Source organism: Sander vitreus, chromosome 7 (assembly GCF_031162955.1).
Source record: "Sander vitreus isolate 19-12246 chromosome 7, sanVit1, whole genome shotgun sequence".
NCBI classification, from domain to species: Eukaryota; Metazoa; Chordata; class Actinopteri; order Perciformes; family Percidae; genus Sander; species Sander vitreus.
The window spans coordinates 12,498,173-12,519,466 of record NC_135861.1 but is presented as its reverse complement, the minus strand read 5'-3'; the positions used below and the strand labels follow the sequence as shown (position 1 = coordinate 12,519,466).

At 41.5% G+C, this 21,294-nt stretch overlaps 2 protein-coding genes across 3 annotated transcripts; both read left to right on the top strand.

Moving 5' to 3' along the window:
- The first annotated feature begins 541 nt into the window (after positions 1–541).
- Positions 542–10,867, top strand: rer1 (retention in endoplasmic reticulum sorting receptor 1). Of its 2 annotated transcripts, XM_078254673.1 has the most exons (8): positions 542–649; positions 2,728–2,809; positions 4,391–4,495; positions 4,942–5,038; positions 5,763–5,841; positions 7,296–7,431; positions 8,874–8,928; positions 10,351–10,867. In XM_078254673.1, exons 2-8 carry the CDS (start codon positions 2,729–2,731, stop codon positions 10,359–10,361), a joined length of 564 nt encoding a protein of 187 aa, XP_078110799.1. In that variant the 5' UTR covers positions 542–649; position 2,728; the 3' UTR covers positions 10,362–10,867. The 2 variants fall into 2 exon arrangements, with proteins under 2 accessions (XP_078110799.1, XP_078110798.1); XM_078254672.1 differs by having other exon boundaries at positions 8,874–10,867.
- Positions 10,868–16,872: 6,005 nt separating this feature from the next.
- Positions 16,873–21,086, top strand: tas1r2.2 (taste receptor, type 1, member 2, tandem duplicate 2). The gene is given in 8 exon segments (XM_078253935.1): positions 16,873–17,051; positions 17,340–17,634; positions 17,792–17,839; positions 17,841–17,879; positions 17,882–18,523; positions 19,155–19,361; positions 19,635–19,755; positions 20,158–21,086. Coding segments are annotated over 8 exon segments (2,460 nt in total).
- Positions 21,087–21,294: the final 208 nt, after the last annotated feature.

Below are 21,294 nucleotides of genomic sequence, written 5' to 3'. Positions count from 1 at the left end.
TCTACATTTAATTCAGCACTTCTGATCCAAAGTATTACAGACTGAATAATAACACGCAGGCTTGTTGAACCTTTATTGCACACGAGACTTAACTAATTCAAATCAGAGATAGTGCTTCGGTTCGGCCTATCTTGAAGTGCTGCGTTTTGCAAACCAACAGATGCCACTGTGTTTGCTGTGTTTGGTTTGAAGCCCCAAAGCTTCAAATCCTTTTCGGCACAAATAGAAATAAAGCCCCAAAGTTACATTCAGCTTCATTCGCCCATCACTAACTTTAATGTATCTCTTTATCAAACTTAAAAAATGTTTAAGACTAATTACTGGCCTGAGTATTTAAATGGACATTTAAGTAAATCGCCAATGGGTAACGTCATAGCATAAATGTAGGCAGCATATATATTACTGTTCGTTCATCGGCCATGGGCGGAAGTCTTTAATCTTGAAATTGAATTTAATGTTTTCGGCATGGATGTATTAAGAGAACGGTTTTCGGGCATTCGGGGCATGGATGTATTCGGGGCTCTGCTATCCTGCCTGCCATCAACTCGAATCCTCGCGGAAGTACTGACGTGTTCACACCAGTTTGCACGAGAAGTGGCTAGTGTAGCTAGCTAGGTAGAGCCGGGTAGTGACACAGCGGCCGTATCAGGTAAGAAAGGACATTTTCAAGTAGGACTATTTTCAATGTAATTACAAACAAAACCAAGATACGCAGACATGTAACAGTTATTGAAACCAAGAAACACATTTCAAAACGACCGTATAATTCAGTGAGTACAGATGTGATTACTAGAGAATGGTTTCATTTGTAACTGGGCTAGCTGACTAGCTGTGGAATCGTTGGCAACGTAGTACCGTATCTCCGGAAGTGAGTTGTCAGATAATTGCATTCCTTGCTGGTATTTGTAGTTCAACGTTTTTCTGATGAACGTAAATTGCAATGGAAAGCGAGCGATTCATGGACCACATTTTGTTTTGCCATACTTTAATAGGCGCTACGCTGCAGTTGTGGGAAATGTAGTTACATAAATTAGTTTAAGGGCCGATAAAGGCCTTTAATAAGCTTTACTAAAACTACATAACCCATACACGCGGCTATTTGGGCCAAAGGGCAATGTACATTAGATGGCAAGCTAGTTAGCTATTTGTAAGGCTAATGCGAGGAACTTTAAAATAATACCACTGACGACACGTTTGTGACATGATCACTGCATGATTAGTTTCGATCGTATTCATGTTATGGTTTTCCCAGAAAGCTTGTTGTTAAAATATGACTTATTAGCTGCCCTCCTGACTGCCTAAGCCTGTTAGCTAGCTAGCTAGTTATGCAGCTAACGTTAGCTATAACCACGAACAGCTCTACGCGATCTTGCCTTTTTTAGCTAGCTAACGTTCATGTCAAAATGAGTCATTAAAAGGCCCTGTAATCGCTCCGGCAACACAGTGCAATTTGGTAATCAAATCTCTGAAACATAACCCTAAACTACAATGTTAGAGGTAGGCAATCAGCTAACCTTACCTAGAAAATACATGATCCACTCGTTACGATGTCAATGGATCTCTGAAAAGTCCAGAGTAAAAGCAGCCAAAATATGTCGCCGTTGGTTAGATGTAAGTTACACAAATCGTTACTTAGCTTTAACAGAGCGACTACTAGATTTTGTTTTTCAGTGCCATATACCATGTCCGTAATATACACGGAAATCATTCTGATCTCCTCATGCACTGCTCATGTGTACCTGTCAGACAGCTGCCAATCTGGACTCACTCACAGTTGTAAGAGTACACCACAGAGACCGTCACCAGATTCTGCTCTTCACAGCTTCAAACGGCTGGTTCTTTATAAAGCTGATCACACATTTCAGTTTCAGTGGGCACGTCGCCTTCTCAACTAGTCTTACTGGATGGGTTATTTGACAGTGCCTTCAGTAAAAATCAGTCACACTGTTTATTTAGAATAAGCAACACACCTACTGTACTGGTGTATACAGACAGAAATATCCATCCCTATTGTTTCATCTTTTCTTGAAAGCACTTTCAGCAGACCAGATGTTTATTATTATGCTTATTATTAGCACTAGATCTTTATTACCAACACTCCAACTTTATGGTATTAATGACCCGTAACTGCCATAATCCCTTCCAAATTTACAGGCACTCTTGGGATTATTGCTTGAAAAGGCCTCGCAGGAGTGTAGATTATTGTAACACCATAAAGTATAGTATATTTTCAAAGAATATAAAAAAAATTGATGAAAGTTATTAGTTTCATTTCTTCTTAATTTTCATTGTTGAAGCACACACTATTTGTTTCAGACGTTACAGTTCGAAGGTCTAGTGTACACATTTCCAATTTATGAGAGTCTTGTTCAAGTCGTATCCCAAATCCAGGGAAAATGGGTACTTAAAAAAAACTACATGTCACTCTTACCCCTATTTAGACGTCAAACATCACTAAAAGAGATGATAAACAACAAGTGAAGTGAATCGTGACGTGTGCCTTGTCTCTTCACAAAAACTATGTAGGCTGGAAACAGTTTCACTTTGCTGTCTTAGAAACTTGATTGGAATTCCAGCCAATGTACAGGAGTGGAAGATTCTAGACTTGTGCATGCTAGATAATGGTATTGCCCACTGCAGCTTATGAAGTCTGTTTCAGTCAGACTATCCAAGTAGCCTGTATTCATGCAGCACTAATCAAAATGTTGTTTTCATCTTCACGGGCAGAATGTCAGAAGGGGACAGTGTTGGGGAGTCAATCCATGGGAAATCATCTGTAGTCGCTGCCTTTTTCACACGGATTGGACAGGTAACGTGTCTATTACTCAGATCACACATGTATTATTTAGGAATTAGGGATTACATGATCTAATACTCTGTCCTAAACACTGAATTTCATATGTCATTACCATTAAGCAACCAGTATATTTACCTTGCTAAATGTTAACTGGGTGTCAATTAAACTGCTGGTGATTAAAGTAACTTGTATAGAATAAATTAGTTAGGCCAGTGGCATTTGATTTTCAGAAATCCTCTGCACTGGATGTTACAGGACCAGTGCTACTGTACCTGTTTTCCCCCAAAATATCACACTTGCAAACATAGGCTTATCTTTAGGTTTAACATGTCTCCTGCATGATTTGCAGATAAGCAGGACAGTATTCTGGTGTAGTACTTTTTAATGCTTCAGTTTATTTCCAATCACATTTTCTTCCTTTGTAGTTTTAAAAAATCACTCAGTAGTAGTACTCCTCAATCTTTATACTCAGCAATGGTCTGAAAAAGTGTTATCAGTGAATTCTGACTGTGTGGTAAGATAGCCATAACTTTGTCCAATTGTGTTGGTCAGTCAGCTAGAGAAAGACATGAGTTTATAAAGGATACTTACATTAAAATATAGTCCTATACAGTAAGTATAAATTAGGGCAATTGTAGTCATGGGATGCTCAGTTAAAGCAACATTGCGTAATATTTGTATTTTTTGCGATTTGGCACCCATACAGTTTCAAAGTGTAATTCACTTGTACACCGCTGTTGTAAATATAGACAGCTGTACACATGCATGTGTCACGATTGCGTTACTTATTATCAAAAACTAGGAAGTTGACAACTATGATAACACAACCAAACACTGCAAAACACAAGACATAGCAAGCCAGCTAAAATGACTTACGTTCAAAGTTCAACAGCAAGATGGCCAGTTCGCCGTCTGTCTTGCAACAATTTATTTCGCGAAACTCTTACCAACAACTAAAAACCAGTCCGAGTTGTCAGGCTGCAGCTCGGTCACTCTCATTTTCTCTTTTTAGCTTCCTCAGTGTTCTCTCTTTAATCTCCTAGCCTCTGTCATGATGTCTGTAGCAGCTGGTGAACCCGTTCCCGGTCGCCCAGCTCCGGTTCTGGCACAACACCGCTGTCGCCACATTCATTCATTCCTCCCCATGCCTGAAAACCTCCTCCGAGCGGTCCAACACTCTTGTGCTAGCGATGTAAACACCAACACTCCCCTGGTGCTTCGAGCTCCCAGTCGTGGCAGCACACCTAACTAGCTGACGGTAGCTATACAGTTAGCAGCACTTAGCGTTTAGCAGTACTTTGGCAACAAGTAAAGCCTTCTGTCCATCAGAAATCTCGGAGTGGGAATGACAGAGGTGCCATTTTCCCTTTTACAAGTCAGAGTAGCATCAAAATAAGTTTGAAGTTGTTATTTCAAGGTAAAAAAAAAGTTAGATAATGTTGCTTTAATGTCCAAATATACTGTGTCTGAAAGTAACAGTGTTTTTCAAAGGCTGCGCACTGTTTTATCTAAGGTTGTGTCTTAGATCGTCAGTGCTATTATCTACCTCTGATGGCTACATTTTGTTTCCTTTTTTTGTATTTTTTTTAACAGGTCTATCAGTCATGGCTAGACAAGTCAACACCATTCTATGCAGTGCGATGGGCAAGCACTCTACTACTTACTGCTGTCTACATGATCAGAGTGTACATACTACAGGTAATTGTTTGTCAGTTTTCCCCCCCATTTTTACTCTCTTGTTCTGTGAAAGTTAGCAAATGTAACCCATGAGCCATGTAATAAAAGCAACAACATTACAACATGATCACTTGCCCCTGCAATGTCCAAGTTTTTTGAGGCTGTCAGAGTTAAAGACATTCATTCACCTCTCCTAATTATTTAACTAGTAGTTTTGGGCTGTTGTATTGGATTGCATTATATTTAAGGCTCATTGGTTTTGTTTTTGTGCTGATTTTCACCAAAGGTGAAAGGTTGACTTAGGCAGCACTACAAGAGACAGTGACATTACATCTTTTTTGTTTTGTTTCTCACCTGTCTGTGTGATATGTGTGTTGTCATTTTTTACTAACAAAGGTGCATATTCATGTTTACTGGCTGCCCAGAAAGCTTTTTAATGTGGCGATGTTCCTTATGTTGCTTTTCAGGGTTGGTATATAGTAACATACGCTTTGGGAATCTACCATCTCAACCTGTTCATTGCTTTTCTATCGCCAAAAGTGGATCCTTCACTGCTTGATGAAGGCAAGTTGACTCAATTAAGTCTGATCAATTTTTTTGTAAGGTGTTCATGTTGTCTACTTGGCAGGTTACCTCTCTGGCTGATACCTGCCTGTTCATGTAGGGTTTTTAACTAGCCTTGCATTATGTTCAATATCAAAGAGTACTAAGAATGCTTTCCCATACACAACCCAGGTATGCATCACTTGTTAATTGTTACAAAAGCTTTATTAGTATACACTATATAGTCATCCAAACAAAACAGAATACTATTGCAGATCGATACATTTCAGGATGATGTTGAAATTCTTTTCATTCATTCAAGTGTTTTTTATTGGAAGTGTGTAACACTTTTTAACTCTTAACACGGAGATGGATGGAGCCAAACAAAATAAGAGCACTGCAAGGAAATAAAATGTCATAGTGCCAGCCACACTGTTGATTAGCAAGTGATCTCTCTGAAGTAGAGTGCAAACACATCAGTTACTGCTTAGTTCCAAAAACTATTCCTCTTTTGTGGCCTCAAATATCTTTTCCTCTATAAATTGTAGTTGTTATAGAGATTCAGACCAGTCTCGGTTCCACAGTAATTGGGTTTTTTTCAAGAAAATAAAATATAAACACAATTGTACTTCAAATAGTGTTTATGTTTTAACATAACACATTATTAGTCTCAATGCTGAGTCGTGATTGAAGATTTCACCTTTTTATTAACTATTAATCACCATGTAACCTATCTCTCCTGCAGATGAGGGCCCAGCCCTTCCTACCAAGCAGAACGAGGAGTTCCGCCCTTTCATCAGGAGGTTGCCTGAATTCAAATTCTGGTGAGTCCAGCTCATGGCCAGGCCATCTATAATTGTCATCCACAAAGTGATTGCAAATTATATTCTTTAGAATTACCCGTGTGGGCAAAAACTTAAGATTTTAATTGCATTAAAATGCATCAAAATATGCATTAAATATAATATATAAATTAATGGTCTTAAATGTTCTTTGGCAACTGAATATATTAGACGTGGGTTAATGCCCTTCAAGGCGGAGGACAGTTGCCTCCAAGGGAGGCCTCCCCGTTGTCCATTAATTCCTGATAATGGACACCTCGTCGGGGATTAACCCTTACTCAAATGACGTGTGTGACCGCAGTTTAAGTCATGCAGAGCTCATTTGTAAAAGATGAAACCAACGATATTGGAGTGAATTAATCTGTGTATTTGCTTGTGACCCTATGTGATCGTATATCCTCATCTCGACTTATTCTCTACTTCATCCCTGTCATCTATAGATCAAGCCTAAAGTATTACCCCTCTCCAGAGACATTACATATAAAAACTTATTGGACTCTTGTAAGCCTGGCTTGACAAACTTTCACCTTGACAGTTAACATCTTTGAGCAGTTTCAGCCATTATTTAAAAAAAAAAAAGCACCAAAGGAAAATCGGAAGCGCCAAAACGTCTGATTTTTAGCAGCCAGCCCCTCTCTCATCCACAGCTGCTATATTTTACACATGTGGCTGGCGCTGATTAGCCAGCTAAGCTGCATTGTTTTGACTGGACCTGAACGCTCCACTGTGAATCTAGCGTCACTCAAAATGTCCTGGGGTAGGACACCCCAGACAAAGGCCCATTCTGAGCCAGGAAAAACTCTGCAAGCTACTTCACGACGTTACTTAACTGCGTCTTTTGTTGTTGTTTTGATTGAGAGACCCCTAGCGGCAGAAAACTTAATATTGTGTGTTGCAGTCCACATTCCTCTAATTTCTACTATTTACAGTTTGTGTTACACCTTGCCTGACTTCCATGTGTTCATGCAAACTCTGTGTCCTCTTGTGTATTAAAGCAGGAAGAGAGAAAATTGGTTTTGCATAATTCATACAACTGGCATTTGCCTAGTGTATGAAAGGATAATCTCCCTTTTCCATATGGATTAAATAAATGTCTGTGTTGTTTTTAAAATTGTGAGATAACTAATAGTACTGGATAGTTCTCCTTAATTTTTAAGAAAATAAGATACATTAGAAAACATTAAGATATTGGGTTTAGTTAACAGCATTTTGTTTGTATTGAAGAGTTGTTTGTATAAATAGTTTTTCACTTATGCTCTCCTGCATTTTCCAATATGGATTTATTAATTGTATTAACTCATACAGTACATCTAGTCTAGGCAAACACAACACATTTTAAATTGCTGTGGGTTTGATTTGTGGATGTTGATTCATGCTTCCTCAGTGTCATAAATGTGGTTACATGGTTTTACCGGAGTATGTTATTTTCTTGCCAGGCATTCGGCGACAAAAGGCATCGTCATCGCCATGATTTGCACATTTTTTGAAGCCTTCAATGTGCCAGTGTTCTGGCCTATACTTGTAATGTACTTCATCATGCTCTTCTGCATCACCATGAAGAGGCAGATCAAGGTAAAAAGTATACATTGACTGATGCATGCACTGCATACATTGACACTGCAGCTGTACTAGAGTGTAATGCAAACATTGCAGTTTATCCAAAAAGTATTATTTGGATTACACAGGCAATGAATTGCTTGTGACAAATGCAAAAGTCGAGAAGCAAATCTTTACATAATGCACTATGAACGTGAGCTGTATAGAATGTCAGGAGCACCAGGCTATAATGCAGTACATAAAATAAAGTAGAGGTGACTCAGCAACCCTCTGACAAAGCTTTTACCAAAACTAAACACCATTCACAAAGGTCATGTGTTCTAAAAGGGATATTTTGTTTGACTGCATTATATTGTACAGGTGTTTCTGTTATGTTCAGCCTTGATATGCAGTGCATTTGTTTAATATTGACTATCTAAATACCGTTTTTTTCAACCTGGATCCTATTTTCCTATGTTTTTGTGTGTAAGTGACAGGAACAACAATCTTTAAAATTGGTCCAGTATTAAACGTGAACGCTGTAACCGGCAGCCACAGACCGGGCTGCAATGTAACCCTATGGGGCAAATGTGCATCGTCAATTTGGTCCACTAAAAGTGCTTTATTTTGCCACTGAAAGGCTCAGATTATTATTTTATACTTAGAAGTGTCTGACAACATTATGGAAAGAATCCTTACAGAGAGAGGCCTTTTAAAAACCTCTTTGAGACCTTTCTGTTTAACCAGAAACAGCTCTGAGGTCGCTAGCACTAAACCCACCAGACTCCATTAAAAAAAAAAAAGAATACTTTTAGCGTTTATAGAGCCAACATATTTTCACATGCAAATCAGTAACTGTGTTAATTTCAACCAAAACTAAAGTTGTGATGGTTAGAAAATTGGAAAGACGACCCAAAACGGCTTTTCATAGTTTTATTTTGTTTCTGTCGACTTTGAATTATGTGTATTTTATGATGATAAAATTACTGTTTATTTACATGGAGTCTGGTGGCTTTAGCGAACGCAATTTCGCGGATGTTTTCATGTTTTAAAAAAAAAAAAGGATCTAACTCTTTAACAGAAAGGTTGACCTCCTTAGAAATCCTTTCCATAATGTCGGCAGACACTTAGAATATTAATCTGAGCCTGGCAACGGCAAAACAAGCTGCACAATTGCCCTATTAACTTAAATTGTAGCTTGGTTCGCTGCTGCTGACTGCAGCGTTCTCGCTTAATACTGGACCAGTGTCAAAGATTGTTGTTCCCATCAGTCACTTATACACAAAAACATAGGAAAATATGGTTCAGGTTGAAAAAAACGGTACACTTTAAGCGCAAATTCTTTCTTCTTTTTTTTTGATAAAACAGCAATCACTGTGCTACTCCATCTCATGGGAATTGTTGATAAAAAAATGTTTAAGCAAATCCTTGAAATACATGTTGCTAATTCTCCTCTTTTTCTTCCCCACCTTCTCTAGCATATGGTCAAGTACAGATACCTACCCTTCACACATGGGAAGAGAACATACAAAGGCAAGGACGACACAGGGAAAACTTTTGCTAGTTAAAATCTCTCCCTTCCCCTCTTCGTTTTAAATTAATCGGTCACAGCTAGTGGGGAATGACAAGGGTCAGAGATTTATTTTCTTTTTGTAAGCTGGAAAGTAACATGAAAACATAACATGAAAAATACAACTTTTGATCCATGGTTCAGTGTTGAGGATATGAGCAGCATGGATCAAATAAGTCTAGTCTATTAAGGGGTAGGATTTTTTTTTCCTTTTTTTTTTTTTTTTGAGGACCCCGATCCTCATTTTAGGATTGGTCTGCATTTGTTCAGTAGTTTGGAGACTAAGTGCTGCCTTTTGCCTTTTTAACCCCATGGGGTAAGTATAAAGTCACCAAGAAAGATCCACACTGAAAAAAAGTTGCTGTGAAATTTGTGATTTTTTTTTGTTTATTTTTTCAATGATGGTGATTCCAGTACATCTCCTTCTCCCAAGTTAAATACATCTGCCAACTTTTGATGAATATATTGGCACCTACTTTTTGTAACAAGTTAAATATTGAAAGTCAATAGTGTAAAATTAACAACATGATTAGATGTGTAAGATGAAATCTGAAAGAAAACGCAACGGTCTCCGAGTTGAATCATTTCATTTTTTGTGATAAAAGTGTGCGACTGCTCTGGCTCACAAGTGTCTCAGGCAGTTGGCCTTTGTACTAAATGCAGACACTGTGAAATTAGTCGTATTTCACTTGAATATGCATTCATGACTATAAAAAATGAATCTCTTAAAATAATTGACACTCAGCCGAAATATTTTTTATCTATCTTGAATTGGCAACTAATGCAATTCTGTGTATTACCCGATTCTCACTAGCATAGCCAGTGGAGCAAGCATCAATATGAATGATTAACAGTGAATTTTCAGCCATCAACCACATCACTGAATGCATAATTCAACGCGAGTGTCACTAATCCCAACCTATTTAGTCTCCTGTAGCTTGTAGTCTACCTTTTTGAATCACTTCTTTTTACTTTTGCGCCTTTGTAGAGTTTAACAGATGGGATACTTTGTCGTTAAGCAACCCTATAAACCAAATTATTTAGCATTATTTAGGGGGCATTGAAATGGCAAGTCAATGAATTTATTTTATGTTGGTTCTTTTACACCATGATGTGCATAATTCTAATTATACTTGTCTTCAAAATGCACAACCAGTAATCAAGTCCAATTCATAACAAGGTCTAATCTGAAATAATAGTCATGCAATTACACGTTTATCCTGATGACCCCGATTTTCCCTTTGAAACATTTACCCATCTGGGTTTCAAAGCCTGGGGTCCATTCGATTTATGTAGACTAGCTGTTGTTATAATCTGTTTACTTTGAAAAACGTTATGATAAATATAGTCATTCCAAGCAAACTTTTGTTCTCTTTCTTTTGCAGAGGACACATAAGAAAACAGAGATTGAGAGCTTTTATTATAACAAATGGATGAAGTGGGTGGTGATCGTAACTTTCTTTTCTATAAACCTTTTTTTTTTTTTCCTCTCCATTTTTATCAGACTGCTGGGGATTATCTGTCATTACTAAACTTTGATCAGCACTGTAAGGGATCAATACATTTTCCTGTAAAAAGTTTGTGTTTCAAAGGGTTGTCTGGAGGATTTGTATGTGTGTATATATATATATTTTAAAATATGACATTTTTTTGAGATTATTTTTATTTTTTTCTTCCAACCACCATACTGTTTCCAAGTGTTTAAATCCATTTCAGTTGAAATTGATGAAAGCAGAACTGGTTAATTGGGTTCTAGATTCGATGAATTAAATGTTTGTCATGGATTGCATGTTATTGTTTTCTTGTGCTACAGTTATAAAACAAAAACTTGATTTTATTAACTTAAGTGTAATTTTTTTCACTCCAAATGCTATTAAAGAGGCTGTGTCCCTTCAAACAGTGCATATGTGTCTCAGTCTCAAATTTTGTAGATTCCTGGAAGAGAGTTAAAGGACAAACTATTAACACACTATACACTACACTTATATTATTTACAGAAGTACTCCATTAAATACAGTTTATAATTCTATCTAATCATCTTCCACACTTAATAAACTAGATTGGTAATAAGGAATTCAAGAAAAAGACAGTGAAACTAATATGAATACAATTTAAAAGAATAAATGTGCAACATATAAACGGACGGTATTCATTTGTGCTAGCTAATATTTTGAGGGGCCAGACAAAGAATGGTTCAAAAATCCTATGAAAAATCGAGGAAGGGATGAAGTGACCCTGCCCGGAGGAAGCCCGGGGCCCCCGTCTGGAGCCAGGCCCAGATGGAGGGCTCGCCAGCGAGCGCCTGGTGGCCGGGTTTGCCACGGAGCCCGGTCGGGCACAGCCCGAAAAAGCTACGTGGCGGACATCCCTCCATCCCATGGGCCCACCACCTGTGGGAGGAACCGCTGGGGTCGGGTGCGCTGCCACATGGGTGGCAGTGAAGGTCAGGGGCCTCGACGGACCAGACCCGGGCAGCAGAGGCTGGCTCTGGGGACGTGGAATGTCACCTCTCTGTGGGGGGAAGGAGCCGGAACTTGTGCGGGAGGTGGAGCGCTACCGGTTAGATCTGGTGGGGCTTACCTCTACGCACAGTCTTGGTTCTGGAACCATACTCCTGGATAGGGGTTGGACTCTTTTCTTCTCCGGAGTTGCCCAGGGTGTGAGGCGCCGGGCGGGTGTGGGGATACTCACAAGCCCCCCGGGCTGAGCGCCGCTACGTTGGAGTTTAACCCGGTGGACGAGAGGGTCGCTCCCCACGCCTGCGGGTTGTGGGGGGGGGGAAAAACTCTGACTGTTGTTTGTGCATATGCACCAAACAAGAGTTCAGAGTATTCGGCCTTCTTGGAGACCTTGAGTGGAGTCCTGCATGGGGCTCCAGTCGGGGACTCCATAGTTCTGCTGGGGGGACTTCAACGCGCACGTGGGTAATGATGGAGACACATGGAGAGGCGTGATTGGGAGGAACGGCCTCCCTGATCTAAACCAGAGTGGTTGTTTGTTGTTGGACTTCTGTGCTAGTCATGGATTGTCTATAACGAACACCATGTTCGAACATAGGGATGCTCATAAGTGTACTTGGTACCAGAGCACCCTAGGCCAAAGGTCAATGATCGATTTTATAATCGCTTTCATCTGATCTGAGGCCATATGTTTTGGACACTCGGGTGAAGAGAGGGGCAGAGCTGTCAACCGATCACCATCTGGTGGTGAGTTGGGTCAGGGGGTGGGGGAAGACTCTGACAGACCTGGTAAGCCCAAACGGGTAGTGCGGGTAAATTGGGAACGTCTGGAGGAGGCCCCTGTCCGACAGACTTTCAACTCACACCTCCGGGCGGAGCTTTTCGTGCATCCCTGTGGAGGCTGGGGGGCATTGAACCCGAGTGGACAATGTTCAAAGTTTCCATTGCTGAAGCTGCGGTGAGGAGCTGTGGTCTTAGGGTCTTAGGTGCCTCAAGGGGCGGTAACCCACGAACACCGTGGTGGACACCGGTGGTCAGGGAAGCCGTCCGACTGAAGAAGGAGTCTTTCCGGGATATGTTATCCCAGACGACTCCGGAGGCAGCTGCAAGGTACCGAAGGGCCTCGAAGGGCTGCAGCCTCTGCCGTGAAAGAGGCAAAGCAGCGTGTGTGGGAGAAGTTCGGAGAAGACATGGAGAAGGACTTTCGGTCGGCACCAAGGTACTTCTGAAAACCGTCGCCACCTCAGGAGGGGGGAAGGGAACCATCCAAGCTGTGTACAGTAAGGATGGGACGCTGTTGACCTCAACTGAGGAGGTAATAGGGCGGTGGAAGGAGCACTTTGAGGAACTCCTAACCGACTAATACGCCTCTATGGTAGAGGCAGAGCTGGAGGATGAGGGGGGATTGGCATCAATTTCCTGGTGGAGGCTGCTGAGGTAGTTAAACAACTCCACAGTGGCAAAGCCCCCAGGAATTGATGAGATCCGTCCCAGAAATGCTTAAAGCTCTGGGTGTGGAGGGGTTGTCTTGGTTGACACGCCTCTTCAACATTGCGTGGAAGTCTGGGACGGTGCCTAAGGAGTGGCAGACCGGGGTGGTGGTTCCCTTTAAAAAAGGGGGGACCAGAGGGTGTGTGCCACTACAGGGGTATCACACTTCTCAGCCTCCCGGTAAAGTCTACTCCAAGGTGCTGGAAAGGAGGGTTCGGTCGATAGTCGAATCTCAGGTTGAAGAGGAACAATGCGGATTCCGCCCTGGTCGTGGAACAACGGACCAGATCTTTACTCGCAAGGATCCTGGAGGGAGCCTGGGAGTATGCCCAACCAGTCTACATGTGTTTTGTGGATCTGGAGAAGGGCGTATGACCGGGTGCCCCGGGAGATACTGTGGGAGGTGCTGCGGGAGTACAGGGGTGAGGGGGTCCCTTCTCAGGGCCATCCAATCTCTGTACGACCAAAGCGAGAGCTGTGTCCGGGTTCTCGGCAGTAAGTCGGACTCGCTTTCAGGTGAGAGTTGGCCTCCGCCAGGGCTGCGCTTTGTCACCAATCCTGTTTGTAGTATTTATGGACAGGATATCGAGGCGTAGTCGGGGTGGAGAGGGGTTGCAGTTCGGTGGGCTGGGGATCTCATCGCTGCTTTTTTGCAGATGATGTGGTCCTGATGGCATCATCGGCCTGTGACCTTCAGCACTCACTGGATCGGTTCGCAGCCGAGTGTGAAGCGGCTGGGATGAGGATCAGCACCTCTAAATCGGAGGCCATGGTTCTCAGCAGGAAACCGATGGAGTGCCTTCTCCAGGTAGGGAATGAGTCCTTACCCCAAGTGAAGGAGTTCAAGTACCTTGGGGGTCTTGTTCGCGAGTGAGGGGACAATGGAGCGGGAGATTGGTCGGAGAATCGGCACAGCAGGTGCGGTATTACATTCAATTTATCGCACCGCTAGACGAAAAGAGAGCTGAGCCAGAAGGCAAAGCTCTCAATCTACCGGTCAGTTTTTTGTTCCTACCTCACCTATGGTCATGAAGGCTGGGTCATGACCGAAAGAACAAGATCCAGGGTACAAGCGGCCGAAATGGGTTTCTCAGGAGGGTAGCTGGCGTCTCCTTAGAGATAGGGTGAGAAGCTCAGTTATCCGTGAGGAGCTCGGAGTAGAGCCGCTGCTCCTTTGCGCCGAAAGGAGCCAGTTGAGGTGGTTCGGGCATCTGGTAAGGATGCCCCTGGGCGCCTCCCTAGGGAGGTGTTCCAGGCACGTCCCAGCTGGGAGGAGGCCTCGGGGAGACCCAGGACTAGGTGGAGGGATTATATCTCTAACCTGGCCTGGGAACGCTCGGATCCCCCAGTCGGAGCTGGTTAATGTGGCCCGGGAAAGGGAAGTTTGGGGTCCCCTGCTGAGCTGCTACCCCCGCGACCCGACCCCCGGATAAGCGGATGAAGATGGATGGATGGATAATATTTTGCTGTCTTAATATCTAACTTTCCATGTTGCTGTTTTCTGCATGCACTCATCACATCAGGGAGACAAGTACAACTTCTCCTTAATTGCTCTAAAACCACTCAATGGCACCATAAGCCTTACTTCTTAAAGGCATACTATGTAACTTTTCCCTCTTCGGTCCCCCTACAGGTTGTGTCATTGGAACTACAGCTCGCGCGTCCTGCCGCTTCAGTCCCCCCCTACAGGTTGGCTTATTGAACTACAACCGCACGAGCTGTAGTTCCAATGAGACAACCTGTAGGGGGACCGAAGAGGGGAAAGTTACATAGTATGTAACTACTGTATGTAACAATATGTAACTTTAAAACCTGTGCTGCTATCATAGACACTATATAAACTGGACCAACAGATCCCGTTGCTCTGGACGGAGACCAGTGAAGGATATTAGAAGCACTTTTCCGGTGAGCGCTGAGCGTTACTGCGCAGCCTCCAACTGAGAGAGACGATGTAAATGTGATGTGAGCAACCTGTCTGAAAGTTGTAAGTCTTCTGGTAGCTGTGCCAAGAGAAATCTCAATCATTCCCAATCTTGCAGAGATGGAGAGCGTAGGTATATGTAAGGAGATAACATAGGCACAGGCTAATTATTGCTAACTAAAATGCTAGATAACATTAGTAATTAAACTTAAACTGCTAATGTGAGTTGAAACTGCCTGCGAGCTTCTCCTGTACTATACGGTAATTACTCTACTATGTGACAGTAAGTTGCTTGGTTATGACACAGTCGTTAGCCTATTTTTACAAAAAACGCCTGCTACGGAGCCATAACGTGAGATACAAGGTAATGGAGCCTTTTATACATTGTCGTGTTTATTTAGAAATAAACAATGGACAAATAAAGTCTTTAAACGCTTCAGATGTAAAGTTATTTGCTGTCAAAGTGACGTCAAAATGAATGGCAGTCAACGGAATGCTAGCGGCGGGTGAGTGCTTGTTAGCGTCACAATGGCGCCATAGGATCTACGGGTTGTTGACAGACGCTTACCTCCTTGGCTGCTATGGAGGACTATAAACTTAAAAAAAAAAAAAAATAACACCAAATGTTCTAACAGAGGGAACAAAGTGTCTCCCATAAATGTTATATATATTTCTCATTTTTATACTTGGCACGTTGGCAAGTTTATTTGGCAGAAATGAGAAACATTAAAGTCATTAAACTTGCTTGCTCATAATGCTTGGTAAACCCTGTGTTGCATTCAGAACGTATTCAGACCCCTATGCTTTTTTCACATTATGTTGCAGCTATATGCTGAAATTGTTCCAATTCATCCCCCCCATTTTTTTTCTTTACCTTTATTTATTATTTAAGGTGCACTGAGAGGAAGCCTCTCTTTTGCAGGAACTTCCTAGTACAGCAAGCAACAAGCTGCCCAGTACAACCACGGTCTGATCTGCTGGCTGCTGAGCAGCTCCACCGCAGTGTTTTGGGTTAATGGCCTTGCTAGAGGACACCTCAGTGGTGGTAATGAGGGAGGGACAAGGGACTGCGTCGACGTGGCTACCTTGTGATTGACAAGGCGCTACCACAGCCGTCTGTTTTCATCTTAGAACTTTGACCCTTTCACAGTATGTTTTCAGTCAAGCTAATTGTAACATTGTGGTCGCCTAAAATGTCTAATTCAGCATTCAGTGGATGTACCTTGCTAACCAAGCTAGTGCTAACATTAGCTGGTAACTTAACATTTAGCTTAGCACTCCGCCAACTCCTCCCTTGGCTCCAAAAAACAAGATGATAATCCCCAGTGGGAAAATTACAATTACACTCTGTTTTGTTAGACAAACTACACACAGGCCTGAAATACAGACACATGCTTAGGTTCTATATATGCACAAATGGACAGATGTCACAGTGAGGGTGCTGCGACTGCTGGACGGGCACCCTGAGAAGTCGGGGGGTTCGGTGCCTTGTTCAAGACCACGTACGGGGACTTGAACTAGCGACCCTCCGGTTCCCAATCTAACTCCCTATGGACTGAGCTACTGCCACCCCAAACTTTTTTTTATTTGTCACATACAATCGTACAGTACAATGTAGTGAACTTCAATCTCAGCATTCAACCCATCCTAAGAATTAGGAACAGTGGAAAGCCACACAGTTTCCGGGGAGCAACTTGGGGTTTTAGTGTCATGCTCAAGAACGTGGCCGGAGAAGGCCCGGATCAAACCGCCAATCTTGTTGTTAAGGGGCGAACCTCTCTACCTCTGAGCCACAGCAACCCCCCCTACTTAGTAAGACTTCTACAATCCTGTTTTTACTTTGTCATTATGGGGTATTGACTTGAAAAAGTGAAGGTCTGAATACTTTCTGAATGCATTGTACATCACAAGGATGGTAGGGATAGTTGAGATGATTTTTGCATACTGATTTGTGTATTCTCATTCAACCATTTCTTACATCTCATGCACTCACAAGTTCACAGTACACTTCAGGTTGGTAAACGCCAACTACAACAATGAAACATTTTCTGGTTTCTCTGTGTCTCCTGGAAACATTTCTACATGCCTTGGCTCCATGTGTCCCAGTCTCAGAGTTTCAGCTGGAAGGAGATAATTTGTTAGGTGGACTTTTTGATATTCATTATGATGATGACCCTGTTTATCATGACAGACCAGAAGCCATCGACTGCTCCAGGTGAGTCTTAAAGTAAAGCTTCTGAAGTTGAAATTAATAAAGAATGGCCGGTGTAACAGATGACAGATTTTACATACAAAAGGGTTTGCCTCAAACTTCCGGTCAATGGATATAGCTAGTAGCACATTTCTCCCAAAACCAAGCTGAGTAATTGCTATATTATCTAAGTTTGTCGTTGGTGCATGAAATCTCCTAAGATATTCATGTCTGTACAGACTTCACAAACAGTAATCCTTGATCAGTGAAACTAATTCTCTCACACTCTCACTGCCCTTCCTCTGTCCACAGTAAATCCCTGATACCTTCAAGTTATCGGAGGTTTCAGTTGATGAGATTCTCTGTAGAGGAAATCAATAACTCGACCAACCTCCTGCCAAATGTATCTCTCGGCTATGAGATATTTGACTACTGCTCTGATACACAAGCTTTCCCAGGCATTTTCAACCTCATATCAGACAACTTGATCCAACCTGGGGGTGAACCACACAGGAATCGGTCCAAAATGATAGCAGTGGTCGGAGCTTCTACAAGCACACATTCCCTGACTGTAGCCCCACTCTTCATGATGGATCTCATTCCTATGGTTAAGTTGCAAACTATTGTATTTTAACATATTGTTACCAAATATATTAAGAAATAAGAACATTTTAATATAAATTACGAACAAATTAAAACAGCTTTGAAATTTTGAGAATTTATCATTGAAAATATTGACAATTTCTCTATTATTCTTTTAACAGGTCAGTTATTCCGCTTCTAGTTCTGTCTTGTCAAGAAAACAGAATTTCCCCGTCTTTCCTACGGACAGTGCATCCCAATAAAGACGGATAATAATAGAAGTGATTGTTAACATTCTTCAGCACTACAACTGGCGCTGGGTTGCGTTCCTTTACATTGATGATGATTATGGAAAAGATGGACAGGAATTGTTCATAAAGAGGATTAAGGACACTGAGATCTGCCTGGCGTACACCAAAGGCCTCAATCAATATACAGATTACTCCCAAATATTCGAACAGATAGAGGCACAGAGGATTGGTATCATTATTGTCTTTGCTGCAGAATGGACTGCTGAACGTCTCATTAAGTCAGCAATACAACTAAATGTCACCAACAAAGTGTGGCTAGCAGGGGATTCATGGTCCTTAAATAACAAGCTCCCCAAGGAGAAAGGAATAAAAAATACTGGAACTATAATTGGGGTTTCTGAGATAGCACTGACAATACCTGGTTTCAGTGATTTTATTTATTCTTCCAGAAGCCTGACTCATTGTGAAAATGCAGAACAAAATATGTTTTGTAATCAGGCGTGCAACTGCAGCAGCCTGAGTGTAGAAGATGTCATCGCTGCTGACCCATCTTTTAATGTTCCTGTTTATACTGCTGTATATGCCATCGCTCATGCCTTACACAATGCCTTGCAATGTGGAGCTAGCAGATGTAATCGCAATATTACAGTGTACCCACACTCGGTAAGCAAACCAATTTAAGAATGTATTTAATTTATTCTCACCATCTGATTGGACATTGATGTTAAGTTAATCTTACGGATGAGATTTGATAGTGAACAGTCATAACACAAAATACTAGTCTGTTTGTTATTATATATGAGAGATGTAAACAAGTCTTTAAATCTTCAGAATACAATCCAAACTGATTTTGTACGGCTTCCATGTTTAAATATCAGCAATGTTTCGGTCTCAAAGAGTTCTTTGGCTTCGTCTTTGTGAGATGTTTTAATGTCATTAGATCTCTCTGATTGTGAAACGTTTCTGTATCAGATTTAATTTACTGTGACCTATCAGCACAATGTGCATGTTTTGTCTGATTTCTGCCTTCAGTATTGTGTTGGTTAATCCTGCACCTGGATGTGCATGCTATATACTCTTATTACCTTGTAAACATTTCCTTGGTATCAAAATCTCAGACAAGAAATTTCAGAGATAGTAGAGATACATACAATCTAATAAAAACCTCTAAAGGGGGCATCACACTGAAGTTCCTCCCTCCACAGGAATATTTCTAAAAACCTATTTAATCAACACCTCATAATGTTCATTGTGAACACATGCAAATAATCTGAACTTTGTGTACCCACATCAGGTTCTAGCAGAGCTGAAGAAGTCAAACTTCACAATTTTAAACCAGAGTATTCCGTTTGATGAGAATGGTGACCCCAACTACGGATCCTTTTCTATAGTTTTCTGGAACCAAAGTGGTGATGCAGAGGTGATCGGCTTTAATCAGTTACACCCACCGTTCCATTTCTTCATCAATGACAGCAAAATCCAGTGGTACACAGAGGGAGAAGTAAGTTGTTTTTTTTCTACCAAGAGTTTATACGCTATGTGTTGATATGTTTATTTAGTATTAGCTGTGACAGGGGTAAAGACAATATCAGAAACATCAACAGATGGTTATTGTGCATGGTGTAATTCTAGGGATGTAATATTCAATGCTGATTACATATTACAAACTATGTTAAAACATGTAAAAAGCTGTATGGGCCTAAATACACTTAGGTCTGTTCTCTTTCCTGCGCTTACATTTTTTACTTTTCTGCTAAATAATTGTCTTGTACAGGTGCCTACTTTACAGTGTTCCCCAGAATGTCGTAGAGGATATGCAAAAAAGTATAATGGAATCCACAAATGCTGCTTCGATTGTGAAATGTGTCCAAATGGAACTTATGTCAACAGCACAGGTACATTATTATACATCAGAGGAAGAAAATGAGTAAAAGCAGTGTTGGGAGCTAATTTCAGACTGTTAAGCTTTTTTATGGCTAAGAGGGTTTAACGGTCATTTCATGTTCATTGGACATAGTTATATAGGCAACCATGTTCACTCTGAACAGTGCATACAACAAATAAACTAGAGCAATATATTATTTAGATTATTACAATTACCTCTATGGTATATCACTGTAAACTGTAAAGCAAGTTTGACATGAAGTAAAAGCTCATTTTAGGAGAACATACAGTATCACAGATGAAATGTCTAACACTGCTTCCTAAACTGTTTGATCTCTCTTCACCCATGGAGGATTTTTTCTAAAGTAAACTTTAACTTTATTGACAGTCTATCCTTCTCTCCTGTAAAACAGAGGATCCCTACAAGTGCATCAACTGTAAGGAGACAGAATGGTCAGCAGCAGGAAGTACATCATGCAATCTGCGGGTGGTGGAGTACATCCCATTCACAGACAGTGGGGCTATACTGATCATGGTCGGGGCCTCGGCCTTGGTGGGCCTCACATTAGCCATGTCTGTTCTCTTTGCTATCAACTACAACACACCTGTTGTCAGATCTGCTGGGGGACCAATGTGCTTCCTGATTTTAGGCTGCCTCAGCCTGTGTAGTCTTAGTATATTCTTTTACTTTGGTAAGCCAACAATTTCCTTTTGTATCTTAAGATTCTTACCGTTTCTCTTGTTCTACACTGTTTGTCTAGCATGTTTTGTTGTGCGCTCTTTTCAAATTGTTTGCATTTTCAAAATGGCCGCCAAGTTCCCCAAGCTCCACAGTTGGTGGATGAAATATCATGGACAATGGCTGGTCATCACTGTGGCATTTGTTACTCAGGCACTCTTTCTTCTTATTGGCTATACTTATTTCACCCCCAAGCCCTATGATGACATTTCTTGGTACCCAGACAAAATCATACTTGGTTGTGATATTAATCTCAAAGCATCCTCTGGTTCTGTGGGTTTACTCTTGTGTTTGTGCTCCCTTTGCTTTATTTTCTCCTACATGGGAAAAGACCTCCCAAAAAATTACAATGAGGCCAAAGCAATAACCTTCTGCCTGCTCCTACTGATCCTCACCTGGATCATGTTTGCCACTGTATACATTCTGTACCGTGGCAAGTACATCCAAACTCTTAACGCTCTGGCAGTTCTCTCCAGTCTCTATTCCTTTCTGTTGTGGTATTTCCTCCCAAAATGCTACATCATAATTTTTCAACCCCAAAAAAACACACAGGAGTACTTCCAAGGTCTCATTCAGAATTATACCAAAACAATCAGCCAGTAGCAGCTTCTAGTGTGCGTCTCTACAGGCAGAAAAATGGCCTCAGGCGTGAACAGGGCTGGACCTGGGGTAAAAAGTCAGCCCTGGACCTTTGAGACCCAGACCAGCCCAACACAATCAGCCGGACACCAACCGTCCTTGCACTCCCCTTCAACACATGTACATACCAACAGGGTTCAACATTAGCACCATTTACCAGCCAAATGCTGGT